The sequence below is a fragment of the Schistocerca americana genome, chromosome 8 (assembly GCF_021461395.2).
Source record: "Schistocerca americana isolate TAMUIC-IGC-003095 chromosome 8, iqSchAmer2.1, whole genome shotgun sequence".
Classification (NCBI taxonomy): domain Eukaryota; kingdom Metazoa; phylum Arthropoda; class Insecta; order Orthoptera; family Acrididae; genus Schistocerca; species Schistocerca americana.
Window position 1 is genome coordinate 488,920,913 of NC_060126.1, and position 22,842 is coordinate 488,943,754.

The following is a 22,842-nucleotide window of genomic DNA, read 5'->3' on the forward strand; positions in this document are numbered from 1 at the left end:
CTCGGCTACCCTGGGGGGTTAGTCACAAGGGAACCTCCCCATCACAACCCCCCTCAGATTTAGTTATAAGTTGGCACAGTGGATAGGCCTTGAAAAACTGAATACAGACCAATCGAGAAAACAGGAAGAGGTTGTGTGGAACTGTGAAAAAAATAAGCAAAATATACAAACTGACTAGTTCATGCGCAAGATAGGCAACATCACGGAAACGTCTGAGCTCAGGACCGCCGTGGTCCCGTGGTTATCGTGAGCAGTTGCGGAACGAGAGGTCCTTGGTTCAAGCCTTCCTTCGAGCGACAATTTTTTTTTATTTTCAGACAGTTATCAAGGTTCAGGCACTCACACATAATCAACTTCGTTCTCCAAAATTCCAGGACATGTTCAGATTTGCTTGGACATATAGAGGATTTGACGGTCTACACAAGGAAAAATTAGAAAACGTTAAAAGCATATGTTTTGACAGAGCATAGGGAAACCTCTGCGACAGTGAAACTGTTGCATTAATTTGTTGCAGTATAGTGACACACTCTTATGTGATCATCACTTTTTTGGAGTGATTATCACATCCACAAGAAAACCTAAATCGGGCAAGGTAAAACCCAGTCGCCAAGTGTACAAGTTAGGTGGGTCGACAACATATTCCTGTCATGTGACGCTCATGCCGTTACCAGTGTCGTATAGAATATATCAGACGTGTTTTCCTGTGGAGGAATCGGTTGACCTATGACCTTGTGATCAAATGTTTTCGATTCCCATTGGAGAGGCATGTCCTTTTGTCTACTAATCGCACGGTTTTGCGGTGCGGTCGCAAAACACAGACACTAAACTTGTAACAGTCAACAGAAACGTCAATGAACGAACGGACAGATCATAACTTTGCGAAAATAAAATTTTCGCTCGAGGGAGGATTTGAACCAAGGACCTCTCGTTCCGTAGCTGCTCACGCTAACCACGGGACCACGGCGCTACTGAGCTCAATCGTCTCATTGATGTTGCCTATCTTGCACATGGACTACTCAGTTTGTATATTTTGCTTATTTTTTCATAGTTCCACACAACTTCTTCCTGTTTTCTCGATTGATCTGTGTTCAGTTTTTCAAGGACTATCCCCTGTGCCAAATTATAACTAAATCTGAGGGGGGCGTGATGGGGAGGTTCCCTTGTCAGTATAGTCCTATCACCTCCATATCATTGTCAAAGTTACGTCATCATTATGCAAAATACTTACATGGAATTGTTGGTTTGATGTAAATAAAGACCTGATGGTCGTAATCTTGTTGGGATAAATACATAAATTAAAATAAGGACACAGTAGCTTGAATAAAATACCACGGGCACTTTATTCGGATTTTTTAACTTTATACAGACATACAGAGAGACACACACGCAGCTAGGCAGATAGGGAATGTGATCGATTCGAGGGCAGTGTCAAGGAGTCGTGGGTGCGGCAGCCGGGTCTAGTAGACGTGGGGGACGATGGCGGGGTAGCCGGCGCCGTAGATGCCAGCGCCGTAGATGCCGGCGGGGTAGACTCCGGCTGGGTAGACTCCGGCGGGGTAGACGCTCTGGTAGGTGTAGGGGTAGGGCACGGTCTTCCCGTCGACGGTCTTGACGCCGGCGGCGGGCACGACGCCGCTGGCGACCACTGTGGACGGCACCACCGGCGCCACGTAGGAGCCGACGTAGGGCGACACGACGGCGGCGTCGCGCACCAGGCTGGTGCTGGCGGGCACGCTGGTGGCGGCGGCGGCGGCGACCAGGGCCAGGGCGATCACGGCCAACTGTGGACAGCGAGGCAGCCGATCAGCTGGGGGCCCAGCGGCGCGAGGTGACAGGTAGTCTCAACTGACACCTACTCCCAGACAGATAATGGCGAACAGTGGAGAACGTATGTGCTGTTCAACTATGGTCTACTCAATTAACCCACTACCGAGCGAGGTGGCGCAGCGGTTAGCATACTGGGCTCGCATTCAGGAGACGACGATCCAATCCCACGTCCGGCCATCCTGATTTAGATTTTCCGTGATTCCCCTAAATCGCTCCAGCCAAATGCCGGGATGGTTCCTTTGAAAGGGCACGGCCGACTTCCTTCCCCGTCCTTCGCTAATCCGATGAGACCGACGACCTCGCTGTTTGGTCTCTTCCCACAAACAAGCCAACCCAACTAACCCACTGTATGGCTCACCCAATTTATTGTCTCACCCAATTGATAATATGACCAAAGGGAGATCTGGAAAAACGTTTTTGTTGTACAACAGGTGCCTTAACGGCGGAGTGTATGTACACCTGACAACTGTGGGTAGTTGTCCACTTGGATACTTAATAATTAGTCCAAAGTTAATGGCTCAGCCAAGTACCAGCGTAAAAATGGTGAATTGTCAAAAATTGTGCTTGCTGCTCAACTGGCGACCCAATAGTGCCAGTATGTACAGTGATCAACTGGACTGTACATAACTGAACTGTACATAACTACTCCCCAGTGTGTTGGTGAATACTGAACAAACGGTACTAGCTTTTTGGTGGGTGTTCGGTGTAGTGAGGAATACTGTGGGTCGATCCGGAACTAGATACCTTGGAATTACTTCCCAGTTTACGGCTTCAATAAGTCCCAGTACAATCACGGTGAACTACTGACAGCGTTCCAAGATCAAAAAAATGGCTCTGAGCACTATGGGAGTTAACATCTATGGCCATCAGTCCCCTAGAACTTAGAACTACTTAAACCTAACTAACCTAAAGACATCACACAACACCCAGTCATCACGAGGCAGAGAAAATCCCTGACCCCGCCGGGAATCGAACCCGGGAACCCGGGCACGGGAAGCGAGAACGCTACCGCACGACCACGAGCTGCGGACGTTCCAAGATCACTCGACGCCTTGACAGCAAGACATACAAATGGTATCAGTTATCCTGGGTGGATCCCTAACTGGGTTCTTCAGGAATACTCTCGATTTTGTGGTTCGACTGAGTGTTGTGTTTTAGAATGTGTGAGACGAGTCCGTCGGAGTTTGTGTGAAAATGGATAACAGACTAGTCGCTAAACTTTTCATACTGCTTTTTGCAGCGAAACTACACTCATATCTGAAGAACTATACTGATTTAAAAATTTGTTCAAAATGACTATAGGAAAATAGCAAAATAAATTGTTTCATTTCGGAAAATTTCGTCTATACTATCTAACACTACCAATTTTAAAGTTTTAAAATTCTGTCGGGCAGATTTTTTTATATCATCAGAATCTGCTTCACTATTTTCTAACCCCACTCTAGTTTCAGTTTAATTTTTATATTTCGTTGTGACCTGCATATTGTGAACTGCATTAGTCTTTTCCTTCTGCCAGATATGATGTGTAGAATATCGAGGTACTCGCGAGTGACCTTGCGAATCGCATTTTTGTGCAGTTAAGTGATCACTACACCACGTTTGACAGTGATGTGCAGAGGTGTTTGACAACGTTAGTCGTACTGTTGTAGCAACAGACGCAGAAAAGGTGTTCAAATCACCGCCTCACCGTAAATATTAAAATTTTTCATAGTTTCCCTAAATCATTTCAGCCAAACGCTGGTGAGGTTGCCCAAACATGCATTATCGCAGTACCTGGCGTACAGCAGGCATAGGGTAGTAAGACGTCCTGTAATGGTGAGGAATAGTAAATTTGGTACAGGAGGGAAGTAAGTGATGAAAATGGTAGAGGGAGAATCGACTACAGTAACTAGGCGAAAATGGTTGCAGACGGCTTCATTGTTTTCGAACAGCGGGTTAGAACGGCAGCAGCAACGCTGTCGCAAACCCTCTGTTAAGTGCTACCACGTGCACGCAGTATCGACTAGTGCGAACTTGATCAGGTACTCCTATGTGTGAAGGAAAGAAGGTTTGGGTTAAAGTCTCGTCTACGTCGAGGTCTTTAGAGACGAAATCCAAAATCATATTGGTCTATGATGGGGAAGGTGATCGGTAGCACCATTTCACACGATCAATACCAGCATTCACGTTAGGGAAATCAATGAGATCCTAAATGAGCGTGGTCGGACTGGGATTTGAGCCGACGTCCTTACGAGTACGAGTCCAGAGTCTTAGCGGCGTGTCACCTTACTAGGCGCAAAACAGTAGACATGGTTTCAGGGAAAGGGCATCTACTGAAATGCTAATTTTATCTACCGATGGCGAGAGCAAACGTTATCAATATGTTAACATTTAAGTCTATACCGAGGGCTGATGTATAGAATTTACGGTTGACTACAGTTCAGAAGGCAGACAGTCTTTAGAGTGCATACTGAGGCGAAGAAACATTAGGCGGAGTGGTGCTCAGTTTGTCATTTCATACTTTTCCTCCGTTTAGTTACTTTCTAACAACTGCATAGCGCGAAGTCCTAGTTCAGTTAGATAACCCTGCAAAGTTCTTTCAGAGCGGAACGCTAGTACATTAACCGAGGGCTAACGCATATAATTTATGATTGAGTACAGTTCAGAAGGCAGACAGTCTTTAGAGTGCATATTGAGGCGAAGAAACATTAGGCGGAGTGGTGTTCAATATGTCATTTCAGACTTTTCCTCCGTTTAGTTAAACAACTGCATAGCGCGAAATCCTAGTTCAGATAGATAACTATGGAAAATTTTTTCAGAGCAGAACGCTAGTAGATTAGATTAAAAAAAAATCTCAAACACGGGTTAGTGATGTCAGCTACAAGGCTAGTTAAACAGCTTCTCGTAGACCCAGGTGAGGCCGTGAAATCATATCCACATATAAGGGTCGTGAGGTTATGGTCCATCTATTTCCGAAGCATAATGATGATTTTTGGTTTGTGGAGCGCTCAAAGACGCGATTATCAGCTCTCGTATAAATTCCCATCCTTACGCTATTCAGTCTCGCCATTTTCCATAATGATGATGAAATGATGAGGACAACACAAACACTCAGTCTCCGGATGGAGAAAGTCCCAGATCTAGCTGGGAATTGAGCCCGGGACTCCGCAATCCAGAGGCAGCAAAGCTAACCACTAGAGCACGAGCTGCGGACTCCGAAGCATAGGGTAAGTGATGAAAGAGAGGTTTTTGAGTTAGTAGATAGTGTAAATTCGTAATAGTATCTGAGCGTTAGACGCGCATACGACCTACAAGAAGTAAAGGGCCTAGGCTGGACTTGGATGTGGTCGTGAGCCTATGGTTCATCTATTTCCGAAGCATAATGATGATCTTTGGTTTGTGGAGGGCTCAAAGACGCGATTATCAGCGCCCGAACATTCCCAGTCCTTACACTATTCAGTCTCGCTATTTTCCCTAATGATGATGAAATGATGAGGACAACACAAACAGTTTGCGGATGGAGAAAGTCTCCAATGTTGTCGGGAATCGAACGAGGGACTCCGTGATCTAGAGGCACCAGTTAACCATTAGAACACGAGCTGCAGACTCCGAAGCATAGGGTAAGTGACGAAAGAGAAGTTTTTGTGTTAGCAGACAGTGTAAATTGCGAATAGTTTCAGATCGTTAGACGCGCATACGATTTACAAGAAGTAAAGGGCCTAGGCTGGACTTGGATGTGGTCCACAGCTCTGGGCACGCCCCAGCGCGATAAAGGAAGTGGGCCTGCTAAGTGTAGCGGGTTAAGCAGTAACGAAAGTACTGGTGCGTCGAGTACTTACAGAGTTCATGGTGCTGGGCGGTGTGGTGGCGTCGGCTGGTGGCTACGCTGTAAGCTGCTGGAGAGCAGAAGTGCCTTTCGCAGACGACGCCTGGGCTTTTATAGGCGGTCTGCAACCCTCGGACCACGCCTGAGAGGCGACATATTTAGATAAATCAGGCGCCGGCCGGTGGGAATGGGGGAGGGGGCGGTGGCCGGCAGACACCGCCGCGCCGCCGCGGTCGTTCGCTCCTGCGTGAAGATCAAGGCCGGCGCCCGTCCTGCGTGCGCCGCCGAGGTCAGCGTCTTCGCTGTTGCCGGCCGCCAGCCGCCCCGGCGACGCACCGCGACTCTGGAAGGCACCGGCGACCGTCCTTTGTTACAGCGCGCAGCGCCACACGCAGGCCACTGGTCCCCGACTTCGCGGTCGCGACAGCGACAGGCCCAACATCTGTCCAGTTCCCAAACTCTCTAAAATCACGGAGACATTATTTTTATTCGTTGTGTCAAACTGTGTACCGTCTTTGAACTTAGCAGGTTTTCCTTCTTTTAATCCGAGTATCATTATGATACCAATCCCAAAGAAAGTAGGTGTTGACAGATGTGAAAATTACCGAACTGTCAGTTTAATAAGTCACAGCTGCAAAATACTAACCCGAATTCTTTACAGACGAATGGAAAAACTGATAGAAGCCAACCTCGGGGAAGATCAGTTTGGATTCCGTAGAAAGGTCGGAACACGTGTGGCAATACTGACCCTACGACTTATCTTAGAAGAAAGATTAAGGAAAGGGAAACCTACGTTTCTAGCATTTGTAGACTTAGAGAAAGCTTTTGACAATGTTGATAGGAATACACTCTTTCAAATTCTGAAGGTGGCAGGGGGCGAAAGGCTATTTACAATTTGTACGGAAACCAGATGGCAGTTATAAGAGTCGAGGCGCATGAAAGGGAAGCAGCGGTTGGGAAGGGAGTGACACAGGGTTGTAGCCTCTCCCCGATGTTATTCAATCTGTATATTGGGCAAACAGTGAAGGAAACAAAAGAAAAAATCGAAGTAGGTATTAAAGTCCATGCGTGCGGTTAAAGGCGCTGCAGTCTGGAACCGCAACACCACTACGGTCGCAGGTTCGAATCCTGCCTCGGGCATGGATGTTTGTGATGTCCTTAGGTTAGTTAGGTTTAACTAGTTCTAAGTTCTAGGGGACTAATGACCTCAGCAGTTGAGTCCCATAGTGCTCAGAGCCATTAAAGTCCATGCAGAAGAAATAAAAACATTGAGGTTCGCCAATGACATTGTAATTCAGTCAGAGACAGCAAAGGACTTGGAAGAGCAGTTGAACGGAATGGACAGTGTCTTGAAAGGAGGATATAAGATGAATATCAACAAAAGCAAAACGAGGATAATGGAATGTAGTCGAATTAAGTCGGGTGATGCTGAGGGAATTAGTTTAGGAAATGAGACACTTAAAGTAGTAAAGGAGTTTTGCTATTTGGGGAGCAAAATAACTGATGACGGTCGAAGTAGAGAGGATATAAAATGTAGACTGGCAATGGCAAGGAAAGCGTTTCTGAAGAAGAGAAATTTGTTAACATCGAGTACAGATTTAAGTGTCAGGAAGTCGTTACTGGGAGTATTTGTATGGAGTGTAGCCATGTATGGAAGTGAAACATGGACGATAAATAGTTTAGACAGGAAGAGAATAGAAGCTTTCGAAATGTGGTGCTACAGAAGAATGCTGATGATTAGATGGGTAGATCACATAACTAATGAGGAGGTATTGAATAGAATTGGGGAAAAGAAGAGCTTGTGGCACAACGTGACTAGAAGAAGGTATCTGTTGGTAGGACATGTTCTGAGACATCGAGGGATCACCAATTTAGTATTGGAGGGTAGCGTGGAGGGTAAAAATCGTAGAGGGAGACCAAGAGATGAGCACACTAAGCAGATTCAGAAGGATGTAGGCTGTAGTAGGTACTGGGAGATGAAGAAACTTGCACAGGATAGAGTAGCATGGAGAGCTGCATCAAACCAGACTCAGGACTGAACGCCACAACAACAACATTGTGAAACTGAATTAGAAACTGTATTGACCGTAATAAAATACATAATGACAATAACAACCGGTTTCGGTCAAAAAGTGACCATCTTCAGACCATATTACACCATGATAGCAAGCGTTGGCGGTGAACGGAGCAAGTATCGTTGATCAACAAACATCAGCTTCTCAAACAGTCTTTTTAATCAAATTTTACAATGCGATCTGAAGTTTTTCCAACGTATTTTCAATTTGAACAATTCTCGGGTATTCGTCAGGATCCACCTGAAGATGGCAGCGTGTACGTCTGCCGAAATATTGTGGAGTAATTACGACGCTACCCAGTTGGATACCCAAGAACTGTTCAAATTTTAAAATATTTTGGCAAGCAAACTGATATTCTCAACGAGAAATGTTCTAAAAATTAGTATCTATTCAGGAGATTAAGCTAAATTTTGTGATTGTGAATAAACGTTAGTTGTTAAATCTTTACCCTGAGCAAACCGCGTAGCGCGTGTTGTCTTATGAAATTAGGAACACAGCTTTTACCGATATTTAATGGAGATTCTCTACGGACTGCAACGCTTCTGAGGTTTTATTGGATCGGATTGCAATGTCATAATTAAATGGTAGAGAATGATGGCGAATTTTATTTTCGCAGCTTCTGCTAGAATTTATACCTTTACTTTCATATTTCCAGTACCGTATCACGTTTTCTAGAAATAAACTGAACAGTAATGGCGGTAATCCACCTCCTAGTTTAACTCCTGTTTTGATCAAGAACAGTCCAAAAAGTAGTCCTAAAATATTGACTTTTGATGTGTTGGTCAAGATTTTTCTGGTGACGAACTTCTTTTTAATTTTAGAACTTAGAATTCCTCTAGACCGTTAAACAGGACCCGCCTGTTGAAAATTTTGCTATCTGTTTAGTTTTGTGAATTTGAAGGATCGTTTTAAGATTGAAGATTTAGACTGCACAAGACCATTTTCGAAATCCTTCCTGGTATTCACCGTCTAATTTGTCTGCCTTTTTTTCTAACGTGTTATATAGGACCCTTAAGAGGATTTTATGTCAATCTGAAGTTTCATGTTGCTTACTGATGGATTTATTTCATCTAATAAGGCTGGGCCTTGAGACAGTTTTTTTATAACTAAGGTAAGTACATGATGTGTATAGTAACGAAATAAGAACAGTAGTAATAATAACAATAATAATAATCCAACGACACCACAGTGAAGTTCTCCAATATCGCACCGGACATTAGAATGAGGCGACTAAAATTTTATGGACACATAAGCAATCACCAACAGAGTCCTCAGGTACATCCAGACTGAAGACCACCATACCCTGGATGACAGAAGTGAAAATCGATCTGGAAAGAGCTCAGATAGATTTAGAAGACGTCATGGACGAAGGCATCTATAGACACAAGGTGTACAAATGGGAAGCGATATCAGAGAAAACAGCATCTACAGCCCAAAAATCACAGTGGCCGGAGGAAAGGAAGAGAGCCTTTAGTGAACGAATGAAGGAGAACATGAAAAACAATTAGTAATGAATGTTTCGCTTGGTCTGATAAAAGGCCTGTAACGTGTATAATAATAATAATCCTCTCACTATTGTGGAAAACAAAAATTTCAAAATTAGCGCTGCAGTTACGGACTGTGCGGCTGGTCCCGGCGGAGGTTCGAGTCCTCCCTCGGGCATGGATGTATGTTTTTGTCCTTAGGATAATTTAGATTAAGTAGTGTGTAAGCTCAGGGACTGATGACCATAGCAATTAAGTCCCATAAGATTTCACACAGAATTGAACATTTTTTTTTCAAAATTAACCGAGGCGTAATATCCAATAAAAAATCCCTCGTAGTGGGATTCACATAAGCGTAATCAGTAAACATGAAGAACTCACCTTCCTGGCAGACATCGCTCTAACAGAAACCAATAATTTGGAAACCACTTCCCACAGCAGGGATCTGGCAGATGAGATAAAACCCAGGTCGAAATACAAGTCGATACACATCATCCCTTGGATAACATCAGACATAGGCGTTGCCCTAGAATGGACTGTAAAGAGCCTACGAAACCTATTACTGTGCTACTGGCAATTGATGAAGGCGGTTGTACTAAACGCATACCACCAAATTAGTTGGTCAGGTTCTTGGAGAACACGGCTAACTAAGTTCTAACTTTATATTTAAACGGTTATCACAATATCCAATTTATGAAGAAAAGAGTGAGCCAGTAGCTAATAATAATCTTAACAGATATATTAATGAACATGTAAAGTGTAAGAAATGTTAGTTTTACTACCACTGTGTTAAGAAATTTTCTCATTACTTTCTGGTCAAGTTGAGTAACGAAATTTAACAAAAATGTGTAGCAGCAGTGCAAAAGAAAATAATTGTTGAAAAAGATACTGATTGATCAGAGGAAGTGCAAAGAACAGAATGGTAAATTAGCGGGTGAAATGGGAGGAAGAAGACGGAGATTGATAGGGATAAGAAATTAGTCGATAGTTTTGACAATGCGACAGAGATGCTGTACTTTTTCTGTACTGGACAAAACTAAAACAGCTCTCAAGTACCAAGAGGGAAGCTACACCGATGATAATAGGTAAAGTATTGATTTCGCGAATGAAGAATGGTTCTGGAAAACAAGCAGGTTAGCTACGTAGTTTGTTCCAGAACTGTATGGCTGAAATGGAGAAGGCGATGGAGAAAGAGTTAGTGTTGACCAAATGTACAGCCAAGATTTAGGACGTATACTGTCTGATATTGCAGTTATGAAATTATGAAAGTATTTAACATATGAAGAGGAATATTAAGGTAACCAGTGAGTAGACAATAACGAAAGGGAGCTTATACAGGGCTATTACAAATGATTGAAGCGATTTCATAAATTCACTGTAGCTCCATTCATTGACATATGGTCACGACACACTACAGATACGTAGAAAAACTCATAAAGTTTTGTTCGGCTGAAGCCGCACTTCAGGTTTCTGCCGCCAGAGCGCTCGAGAGCGCAGTGACACAAAATGACGACAGGAGCCGAGAAAGCGTATGTCGTACTTGAAATGCACTCACATCAGTCAGTCATAACAGTGCAACGACACTTCAGGACATAGTTCAACAAAGATCCACCAACTGCTAACTCCATTCGGCGATGGTATGCGTGGTTTAAAGCTTCTGGATGCCTCTGTAAGAGGAAATCAACGGGTCGGCCTGCAGTGAGCGAAGAAACGGTTGAACGCGTGCAGGCAAGTTTCACGCGTAGCCCGCGGAAGTCGACGAATAAAGCAAGCAGGGAGCTAAACGCACCACAGCCGATTGTTTGGAAAATCTTACGGAAAAGGCAAAGCAGAAGCCTTACCGTTTACAATTGCTACAAGCCCTGACACCCGATGACAAAGTCAAACGCTTTGAATTTTCGGCGCGGTTGCAACAGCTCATGGAAGAGGATGCGTTCAGTGCGTATCTTGTTTTCAGTGATGAAGCGACATTTTTTCTTAATGGTGAAGTGAACAGACACAGTGTGTGAATCTGGGCGGTAGAGAATCCTCACGCATTCGTGCAGCAATTTCGCAATTCACCAAAAGTTAACGTGTTTTGTGCAATCTCACGATTTAAAGTTTACGGCCCCTTTTTCTTCTGCGAAAAAAAAAGTTACAGGACACGTGTAGCTGGACATGCTGGAAAATTGGCTCATGCCACAACTGGAGACCGACAGCGGCGACTTCATCTTTCAACAGGATGGTGCTCCACCGCACTTCCATCATGATGTTCGGCATTTCTTAAACAGGAGATTGGAAAACCGATGGATCGGTCGTGGTGGAGATCATGATCAGCAATTCGTGTCATGGCCTCCACGCTCTCCCGACTTAACGCCATGCGATTTCTTTCTGTGGGGTTATGTGAAAGATTCAGTGTTTAAACCTCCTCTACCAAGAAACGTGCCAGAACTGCGAGCTCGCATCAACGATGCTTTCGAACTCATTGATGGGGACACGCTGCGCCGAGTGTGGGAGGAACTTGATTATCGGCTTGATGTCTGCCGAATCACTAAAGGGGCACATATCGAACATTTGTGAACGCCCAAAAAAACTTTTTGAGTTTTTGTATGTGTGTACAAAGCATTGTGAAAATATCTCAAATAATAAAGTTAGTGTAGAGCTGTGAAATCGCTTCAATCATTTGTAATAACCCTGTAGATTTCACGTAGCTCGTCCAGTAACATTTGCATTGACTGAGCACAGGAAAGAGTGACGTGATCGAGGAAACGCAACTCCATCATCGACAGGAATTTTGTTTATTACCAACTGTAGGCCATTTTCGGGTACGATACCATCATCAAACTGAAGATAGCGTCTGTGAGAGCAGGCCACCGAGGTGTCCAGCCACCGGTATCTGGCGGACAAACATAAGCTGAAAGACACACAGTCGTATGTACAAATAGTAAACTTTTAAGTCAACTACTCTTTTGTGCTTTTATCGAAGTACATGAACGAATGTCTTCAGAGAAATCCCCTGAATAATTGCCACTTTCAGGAAAACGTTTCTGCTCAAGAAATGACTTATAGTGTATTTCAAGATTAATCAATGCTTGTTGTATGCAATGGAAAGAACCAAGGGCATAAATGAGTATTTGGCTAAATGTTAAGATCACAGCTGCTTCTAACAGTGTCATAGTCCGATTCGGAGAATATATTGTATATTATGCACATTGGAGAAGAAGCACATCTGGTGGGCATGAGAGGTTCAGTCTGACAGTCTACTTGAAGAATAAAGTTCCAGCGCAAACATGTCGGACGTAATATGATAAGCAGCAAGTGGTCTCGGAATCTCCATAATGTCACTGTTCTAACCTGTAAGGGTTGCAAACAATAGCAAAAAGTTGCTTCTCTTTGCTGTTCTGGAAAGTTCGTTCTAGTTGCAACCGAGCTTCGCCTTGATTATCCCTGCTGACGTTAGAACGTGGATGAGAGTTCATATCGCAAGTTAAGTGCAGAGCGCAAAATACATAAACGCGACGTAAGTAGTCCTAATCTTTAACACGAATTCATCGCAGACACGGGAATACAATTAGATCAAATGGTTCAAGTGGCTCTGAGCACTATGGGACTTAGCATCTCAGGACATCAGTCCCGCAGAACTTAGCACTACTTAAACCTAACTAACCTAAGGACATCACACACATCCATGCCCGAGGCAGGATCCGAACATGCGACCGTAGCAGCAGCGCGGTTGCAGACTGAAGCGCCTAGAACGGCTCGGCCACAGCGGCCGGTCAATTAGATCAGAGAAGCTTCGATTCAATTTTTAACTATTTCGACTCAGACCATAATAAGTGATAAGAGGGGGAGCATAATATCCAGCACGTCCTCCACGTGGTATACAGGATCGCCACGTAAGGGGAAATTCAGTAATGTAGAATCCAAGAGTAATTAGAAAATTCTGGAATCATTTAAATAACCGAAAATTCAAAATATTCAACGTACCAACTGTATTGATGAATGAATGAAAACCCGATTCTGTACCATGTGCATCGAAAGCTAGCTATTTCACTAAACGACGAACGCACAGGGAGAGGCACATTAAAGCCCCTTACAGGCTGCAAAGCAAATATTGTGTCAAGCTGCCAATCTGCAAGCCGCAATCTACATCTGCGTAGATAATCCGCAAGCTACCGTACTGCGCGTGGTGGATGGTACCCTGTACCACTACTAGACTTTTTCTTCTCTATTCCACTCCCAAATAGAGCTAGCTAAAAACTACTCTCTGTATGCCTCCGTATCAGCCCTAATTTCTCGTGGTCCTAACGTGCAATGTATGTTGGCGGCAGTAGAATAGTGTGGCCGTCTTTTCAAATACCGGTACTCTAAATTTTCTTGATGGTATTTCTCGAAAAGAACTTCGCCTTCTCCACAGGGACTCATATTTGAGTTCCCGGAGGATCTCCATAACACTTACAAGTGGTTCGAACCGATCGGTAGCAAATCTAGCAGCCCACCTCTGAATTGCTTCGATGTCTTGCTTCAATTCCATTTGGTACGGATCCCAAATACTCGAGCACTTCTGAAGAACAGGTCGCATTAGCGTCCTATATGCCGTCTCGATTACAGGTGAAACACTCTTTCCTAAAATTCTCCCAATAAACCGAGGTCGACCATTCACCTTCCCTGCCACAGCTTTCACATGCTCATTTCATCTCACCATACTTTTGTAACTCAGTGCCTGAGACTGACCCTCAGATAGCAACTTTAAAGCGAGTTCCTACATCAGCCTTTTTCATACCAAAAACATCGAAGCTCCAGCCAGAGACACTCGCGAAATATTAGCCGGAAACGTAGGCAGGAACAGATTAGCCCGCTTTGTGTCTTTGAAACAAGGCACTTCGTGAGAACAAGCTGCAGTGCTGGCTTGGACTTCTATTCGTAGTAGTATGTCTCGTCAGACATGTATTCTCAACGAGTCAAAGACTGCGATACCTCCAGCAACCGATCACTAGGTACAGAACATGTTTGCAATATGTTCGCGGTTCAGAATAAGCGGACGAAAGAATATGTTTGAAGTGTGACATTGTGATAAGCAATTTTTAAACAGTTTGTTTATTATTTCACATTTTGCACTCATCAAATAAGTGTAAAGTAATAGTGGATCTTATAATGACCAAGGGAATAGGTCATCATAATCAAGCTACGACCCACCACAGAATTATACGTATACATATCTGCTAACTGAGCAAATGATGACGAGATTGAAAGAATGTATGACGAAGCAAAAGATAATCAGTACGTTAAAGGGAAATTAAATGCAGTGGGGGACTGGAATTTTTATTTAGGGTAAGGAACACATGGATGATCAATAGGTAAACATGGACTGCGGGAGAGAAAAAAAGGGGAAGCTGCCTGATATAGCATCAAGGACAGTTTAGTTCCTGCTAACACTTGATTGAAGAATCATAAAATGACACTGTCTATTTGCAAAAGTGCAAAACTTTTTTGGTTCAAGTGGCTCTGAGCACTATGCGACTTAACTTCTGAGGTCATCAGTCGCCTAGAACTTAGAACTAAGTAAACCTAACTAACCTAAGGACATCACACACATCCATGCCCGAGGCAGGATTCGAACCTGCGAACGGAGCGGTCGCTCGGCTCCAGACTGTAGCGCCTAGAACCGCTTGGCCACTCCGGCCGGCAAAACTTTTTTTTTTTTACCAACAGATGTGGATACTGTTCATATTTTATTGCTTAGGTATAGCCGATCAAAACTAAAGAAATTCGTGAAAGGTAGGGACGTGAGGAGATAGAACGTCGATAAGTTGATAGGTCCGGAATTTGTTGAGTTCAAGAGAAGACTATGGTAACTATTGACTGAAATTGGGGAATTTAATAGAGTAGAAGATGAAAGCGTAGCTTTGAAAGGCGAAATACTGGAAGCAGTAGAGGAATGACTAAGCAGATGGATGAGGTCTGTAAGAAATTCTTGGAGGAAATAAAAAAATACATGAACTTAAACAGAAGAAAGTGATTGAAGGCATCCAAAAAGTGAGATCGGTGAAAGGTGCAAAATTAGAATACAGAAACGGCTGTAAGAAAATAGCAAAGCTGTGAAAGCATGCGTGCATGTAGGAGCTGTAATTTCTCTATATAGGGGAGTAAAGAAATCCTGTCATGAGTAGTTCTCCAAAAGATGTTAATAATTTTGAGCAGCTTCAAACCAATCTTCAGTCTTACGAACATAACATCAACGCTATATTCCAGGAAGCAGAATGTTTTTTGTTTTAGTATTTCGGCTATGAATTTGATATATATTTAGTGCTATGGCTTTATGGTCTCCCCATTGTCGAAGTTTAAACTGTTATGCATTGAAGGAACCTAGTTGTGAAAAAATTTGATCAAGGCAAACGGTGAAAGGCAAACAATCAGAATAATCTCTCAATGACGTTACCACCTCACTAAATCTCCTTACACCGTATGTGAAACATGTAAACAGAGGTAAATAACATACAATATGTTTTTGTATGACTTATTCACTGGACTCACTCGCAACTGACAAAAATATTTTATTTCTTTATTTATTGCATATTTAGTCTAACCAGATTAGGCCCTTACATCTGACCACGAACAGCACATAAAAAACATCGAAAATAATAATAATTTACGTTATTAATAAGACAATAATTGGCAATAGTAATAGTAATAATAATAGTAGTAATAATGATAAAATTATGCTGGTATTAAGAACGATACTAATTAATTTTGTACTTGTGAAGTCTTGGTTAATGCCACAGGAAGTGAAAGATATAATGTAAGAGGCGCAGATTGAAATGAAAGTAGCTTTGGCTGTTGGGAAAGAAGATAATTTCAATAGACAATTCTGTAGTTAAGGGGTGCAGACAAGTGTATGGAAGAGATAGCTATTGTGGTAGAAGGTAGACCATTAGGTGTCTTGAAGTTTGAAATAGTTTTAATTTCTTTAATATTTTAAATAAGATTGTTTCAAAATCGGGTTCTAGATACAGTAAATGATTCAGAGAACATGGCATTGTGGTGCAGTGGTACAGAGAGTAAGTTGCTTTGCTAAGAAGGCGTGTTACTCCTACGTTGTTCAGATGGTAGAGCAAATGTTGATAAATAGCAATGGCTGCAATTCTTGAGAAGACGATAGAGCAAACATATGGTATGGTAGTTTCTACACTTATCGGCAAGTACCCATGATAATTTTTCTTAGGCAGGAGTGATGTGGTCGAAATAGTGTACGTTACAAACGCAGCGCTCCCAAGAATTCATCGCCAGTTCCAGCAGGCGTGATCTCTCGTACGAAAGTCCTTAGAGAATAGGATCACCATAATCAAGGAATTGGAGCGTTAGTGACTCTAAAAGTTACTTATCTAGCTCGAGAGAAGATACTTTTTTTCTATTTCAGTAATGAATGGTGTAATTCTGATACATTCTTACGGACGGCTGTTGTTCGTGCAGTCCACTCTAGGTGGTTGTTCAGAATTCTTTGGTTCTTTTCAAAAGAAGAGAACATAATTTCCGTGATGTTTAGTATTAAGGATGGAAGAGGTTCTCTGAACTGTGTGTTAATAAGCCTTTTGCAAGCGACTAAGGTTACTAGCGTTTTAGATGGATTAAGCTTCAAACCAAAGTTCTGCGTTCACTCTGATAAAGCAGCTAAGTCAGCGTTTACGTGCTGGATGGCTGTACGCGGGTTTGTTGCGCTTTCACTTAGGTGTAACGTAAGGTCGTCAGCGTAAAAATCCAGTGGTAGACAATGGTCGAGGCATCATTAACACGGAATGAGAATGTTAATAGGACCAATACTGATCCTTATGGAGCTCCTGATACTGCATTCTTCCATTGTGACTCCTTTGTTCCTATCATTACACACTGTTGGCGGGGTGTGAAGTATGAGTGAATCCATTGTACACCTCTGAAAGATAAGTTTTGATTTTTGAGTTAAGTAAGTATAATATCAAGGCTTCGTTGAAATCCAGAAAGCATATAATAATCGCCTCTTGTTCCTCCATAGCTTGTTTCTCTTCTTCAGTCACTTTTACAAGAGCAGTCGTCGTACAACGATTTTGACGGTAACCAGATTGGTGTTCATCCACAAGATTATCAGTTTGGAGACTTATTGTGAACTGTGTATTCTAAAACCTTAGATGATACTAGCAGAATACAAAAACGCGGGAAGTCAAGTTGTTTGTTAGATTCCTTTTGGAGCAGAAGTTTTATGAGTCGCTGCTTGCAGGTAATCGGGAAAAAGTTGGAAGCCAGAGAAACGTTGAGAATGTCTGTTATTATAGGCAGTAATGGACTGACAAGTTTACTGATGATTTCCATTGTAACACTGTCGTGTCCTGCAGCTACCAAAAGGGTTCTCGTAGTTGACGTCCTGACCGTGTTGAGGGTTACCGGTTGCAGAAAAAAGACTTTCGTTTGTACGAGCCACTGATATTTCAAGCTATTCGGGGGTTTGCGTCCTTGTGCAGAGGTATAGTGGCAGATTAATGTTCACCTATTCTCAGACCTCGTAGGTTTTTCCAAACTGGAGGCTGTGCGCAAGTCCTCAGTTAACGAATGGGCGTACCTGAGTTTTGCATTTCTCACAGCGTAACTCGGCTGCGTAGTCGCTTGTAGGCGAGATGATTCCCAGAGGTCGGGCGTTGTTAATACTTCTCTGATTCTGCGTCTCTGATACTCATCAGGCGTTTGAGTTTATCGGTAAGCTAAGAGTCCAGGTTTCCTCATCACTCTTACAGGTTTTATCGGAACATGTTCGTCCCATAAATTAGTGAAACTTTTACTGAGAAGCCAGGAAGTTTTACGTTTGAACCTGAAGCGAGAATTTAAAAGAATACTCGTAAATTTGAAGCTAACCTGACTTTAAATAGGAGTAATCTAAATCTACTAAACTTATTTCTCGATAAAATCTAAGCTCTCTTTTTCATACGAAATTACTGACGGGAGACTTTGTCCTGAAATTGAGACATTGCATGTTTGACCTGCGACTGTGTGCAAAGGTTATTTTGTGCACTTGTTCCTCACATCGTGGACTTTTTCAGCGACTAACTAACCTTATGAGCTGAAGGAAAACACTTGCTGCTTGCGTCACATGTCTACATATACATCTACGTGATTACTCTGCTATTCACGTGTAGCGTTAACTGCAGCGGAAGTTGGAAATGATGAGCTTATCATGGAGGGAAAGATAAGGAAAATTAATGGCTTGGGTTGAAGAATCCCCTAAATAATCTTCATCCACATGTGTGCTCCGCAAGATGATGACTTCTGGTGAGAGACGCAGAGTACTTTGTGCACCACACTCGCGTTCCCCGATTCATCTTCAGTTTGCGAATGGCGCGTGCAAAGCAGATCCGTGTGTGCTCGGGTCTATTTAATTTTGCCCCATGGCCTTTTCACGAGATGTTCGTAGGAGGAATCATCATATTGCTTGACTCTTCTAGGACTGTATATCTCGGAAGTTTATCTGTGTGATGCAGGACACCTCTCTTCTAGTCTACCACTGAGTTGTCTGAAGATCTCCGTCACGTTTTCCCACAGACAGAGGAGCAATATTCAAGTATTGATCGAACGAGGGTTTAGTAAGGCAACTCCGTTTTCGTTGGGCTACACTCCCTGAGGTCTCCACAATGAGTCTCTCTGGCATCTGGTTTACCTACGATAATTGTTATCTGGTCGTTCTACTTTAAATGGTTCCGAATGCATATTCCCAGATATTTGATACAGGTGACTGTTTCTGGTGACTGTAATCTTGTTATGAAACAGTAACGGGTCAATTCTTCCTATTAATACGTAATACGCTTTCCTTGTTCATGTCAAGGGTCAATTGCTAATATCTGCACAAGCTTCGCTTCTCTGTAGTTCTACCTGCATTTCTCTACAATTTTCTAGAATCGAGACTTCTTCGTGTACATTAAAAAGTCATCTGCGGAAAGTACCTTCGACTTCTAGCGTAATCCGCTAGGTTACTTACATATACACTCCTGGAAATTGAAATAAGAACACCGTGAATTCATTGTCCCAGGAAGGGGAAACTTTATTGACACATTCCTGGGGTCAGATACATCACATGATCACACTGACAGAACCACAGGCACATAGACACAGGCAACAGAGCATGCACAATGTCGGCACTAGTACACTGTATATCCAACTTTCGCAGCAATGCAGGCTGCTATTCTCCCATGGAGACGATCGTAGAGATGCTGGATGTAGTCCTGTGGAACGGCTTGCCATGCCATTTCCACCTGGCACCTCAGTTGGACCAGCGTTCGTGCTGGACGTGCAGACCGCGTGAGACGACGCTTCATCCAATCCCAAACATGCTCCATGGGGGACAGATCCGGAGATCTTACTGGCCAGGGTAGTTGACTTACACCTTCTAGAGCACGTTGGGTGGCACGGGATACATGCGGACGTGCATTGTCCTGTTGGAACAGCAAGTTCCCTTGCCGGTCTAGGAATGGTAGAACGATGGGTTCGATGACGGTTTGGATGTACCGTGCACTATTCAGTGTCCCCTCGACGATCACCAGTGATGTACGGCCAGTGCAGGAGATCGCTCCCCACACCATGATGCCGGGTGTTGGCCCTGTGTGCCTCGCTCGTATGCAGTCCTGATTGTGGCGCTCACATGCACGGCGCCAAACACGCATACGACCATCATTGGCACCAAGGCAGAAGCGACTCTCATCGCTGAAGACGACACGTCTCCATTCGTCCCTCCATTCACGCCTGTCGCGACACCACTGGAGGCGGGCTGCACGATGTTGGGGCGTGAGTGGAAGACGGCCTAACGGTGTGCGGGACCGTAGCCCAGCTTCATGGAGACGGTTGCGAATGGTCCTCGCCGATACCCCAGGAGCAACAGTGTCCCTAACTTGCTGGGAAGTGGCGGTGCGGTCCCCTACGGCACTGCGTAGGATCCTACGGTCTTGGCGTGCATCCGTGCGTCGCTGCGGTCCGGTCCCAGGTCGACGGGCACGTGCACCTTCCGCCGACCACTGGCGACAACATCGATGTACTGTGGAGACCTCACGCCCCACGTGTTGAGCAATTCGGCGGTACGTCCACCCGGCCTCCCGCATGCCCACTATACGCCCTCGCTCAAAGTCCGTCAACTGCACATACGGTTCACGTCCACGCTGTCGCGGCATGCTACCAGTGTTAAAGACTGCGATGGAGCTCCGTATGCCACGGCAAACTGGCTGACACTGACGGCGGCGGTGCACAAATGCTGCGCAGCTAGCGCCATTCGACGGCCAACACCGCGGTTCCTGGTGTGTCCGCTGTGCCGTGCGTGTGATCATTGCTTGTACAGCCCTCTCGCAGTGTCCGGAGCAAGTATGGTGGGTCTGACACACCGGTGTCAATGTGTTCTTTTTTCCATTTCCAGGAGTGTACTACGAACAGAAATGGTCCAATCACACACCCATGCGGTATACGAGAAGTTACTTTCACGGCTGAAGATTTCCCTCGGTTAAGGATGACACGCTGTTTTCTGGAAATTTTCCGTCCAGTCACGTAACTGGTCTGACATTCAGTACGCTCTTATTTTTTTCCATTAGATGGTAGCGTGGAACTATATCCAACGCCTTCTGAAAGTGAAGGAACAAGCAACCACCTCAGCCCAGGTATGTACTGCTTTATGCGCCCCGTAGACAATGAGCGCGGGTTAGGTTCCACACGATCGCTGTTTTCGGGACTCTGGTTGATGTTTACATGGGAGATTTTCAGCCTCCACAAATATGACGATAAGCGAGCATAAAATAGGTTCCAAATTCCGCTACATTCTGACCTTAGTGATGTAAGCCTACCAGTCTGTTCTACAATCCTTCCTTAAAATCGGGACTGTGTTTTATCACAATCATAGGAACGCTTCGCTCCTGCAGCTAGACGAGGAGTAAGTTCTTGCGCATACTCTACCTAGAATCGCATGGCATGCAGATACCATCAGGTTCAGTGGAGCTTTACTTATTGAGAGGTTCCACTTGATTTCTGTACGATGGTCGCCTGTTTCATTATCTGTCATGCTGACGTTCGTGCAACTATTTTTCCACAGTGCGAGTTTAGTATTTCGGCCTTCCCTCTGTCACTCTTCATTTAGATAGTATTATATTCACAGAGTGATGTCTTTGACCTGCTTACTGATTTAATATGGGACAAAAAGTTCTTAGGCCTTTGTGACGGGTTGCTAGATAGGATTTTACTTCGGAATTCGTTAAACGCTTCACGTATGCCTCTCCGTACGCTAATTATCAAGCTCTCTCTTTCTTTTGGAGCAGCTTTGCAACTCGGCTGACAAACTAAGGTTCTTCTTCCATCTCTCACAATTTCGCTACGCATGTAGCATATGTCTAAGGCATATTGCACAATATTCTCGACAATATTCTTCACCATTGTCCATCAATGTTCATTGTTTTCAATCCTGGACATTAATGGATTATGGAGACCGATTAGGTGATCTGGTATCTGTTTAAAATCGCACTTATTAAACAGAAATACCTTCTTACCTTTATTTACATTCGTATTTACAGCCGTATTCAGTGATGCTGTAACGGCCTCATGATCGCTGATCGCTTGTTCTATGTTTACAGGGTCGAAAATTTCGGGCCTGCTGGTAATAGGAGAGCCAAGACCTTATTTTCACGACTTGGTTCTCTAATTAATTGCCGAAGATAATTTTCGGATAAAGCATTATGCACCGCAAGTCTAGAGCTGTGAAGCTGACATCTCCCACTAACTCTGTAACAAAACCAGGAAATTTACGCGTAATCTTGTCGACGTTTTCCCTCATATGTTTCACCATCACTGCTCCTAAGGCATGGGGTGTATAAAAACATGAGATTACACAAATTAATCCAGATTTAACACTTATCTTTGTGTAAATCACTTCACATTCGGAATCTGTACTAACCTCAAAAGATTATCTTCGTGTTATGTACGATTATAACGACGCCTCCGATACCGATATTCAGCCTATGTTTGCGATATGCATTTTATTCAGAATCTCGAGTATTTCACCATACTGTAAACACAATTACCCAAATCAACCGGAGTTCCAATCATATGCTTTAAAATATGTATATGGAAGAGCTGGTCTAAGTGGTCATGGCTGGCAAAGTGGCCTATAGAGTCGTGGGACTGTGCGGTGTTGAAATGGAGTCGGAAATGCTTCACCTTATTTTCGCTGGATAGCCCAGCCACCCCAAGAAGTCTATCCTGTTTGCTGTACCATTAGTCAGAGTTAAAAAATTATGTAGATTTTATTTCCCCTGATGTAAGATAAGTGGTTTCTTGCGGACAGGCAAGGTAACATAATGAAGTTGTGTTGAAATGGCCATTTCGGTGTGGCTTCTGACCGCTTTGTGTAAGGCAAAAATCTAAGGCGACACTCACTTTAAGTTCTTATAAGAGCGACGTACTAACAGCAAGTAAGGAAAGAAAGATGCAAAGAAAAAGGAGGAAAAACAGAAAGCAGCGAGAGAGAAGCAAGGCAGTAAAAAGAAGACTGCGAAGGCAGGAAAAGCAACCATAGAAGAGCCCTTCGACAGCGATAAAGAGACTGAGCGCAGGTACTGGAAAGAAAAATTTTGAAATTAAAACGTGATATGAGCGGTGGATTTGATGACAATTGTGCTCCCTCTGTGCC

At 43.7% G+C, this 22,842-nt stretch overlaps 1 protein-coding gene across 1 annotated transcript; it reads right to left on the minus strand.

The window, feature by feature from the left end:
* Positions 1-1,316: 1,316 nt before the first annotated feature.
* Positions 1,317-5,797, minus strand: LOC124545127 (cuticle protein 9.5-like). The gene is made up of 2 exons (XM_047123949.1): positions 5,646-5,797; positions 1,317-1,781 (listed from the first exon to the last, which is right to left on the minus strand). The coding sequence occupies exons 1-2, from the start codon at positions 5,652-5,654 to the stop codon at positions 1,458-1,460; spliced, it is 333 nt and encodes a 110-aa protein (XP_046979905.1). The 5' UTR covers positions 5,655-5,797; the 3' UTR covers positions 1,317-1,457.
* Positions 5,798-22,842: the final 17,045 nt, after the last annotated feature.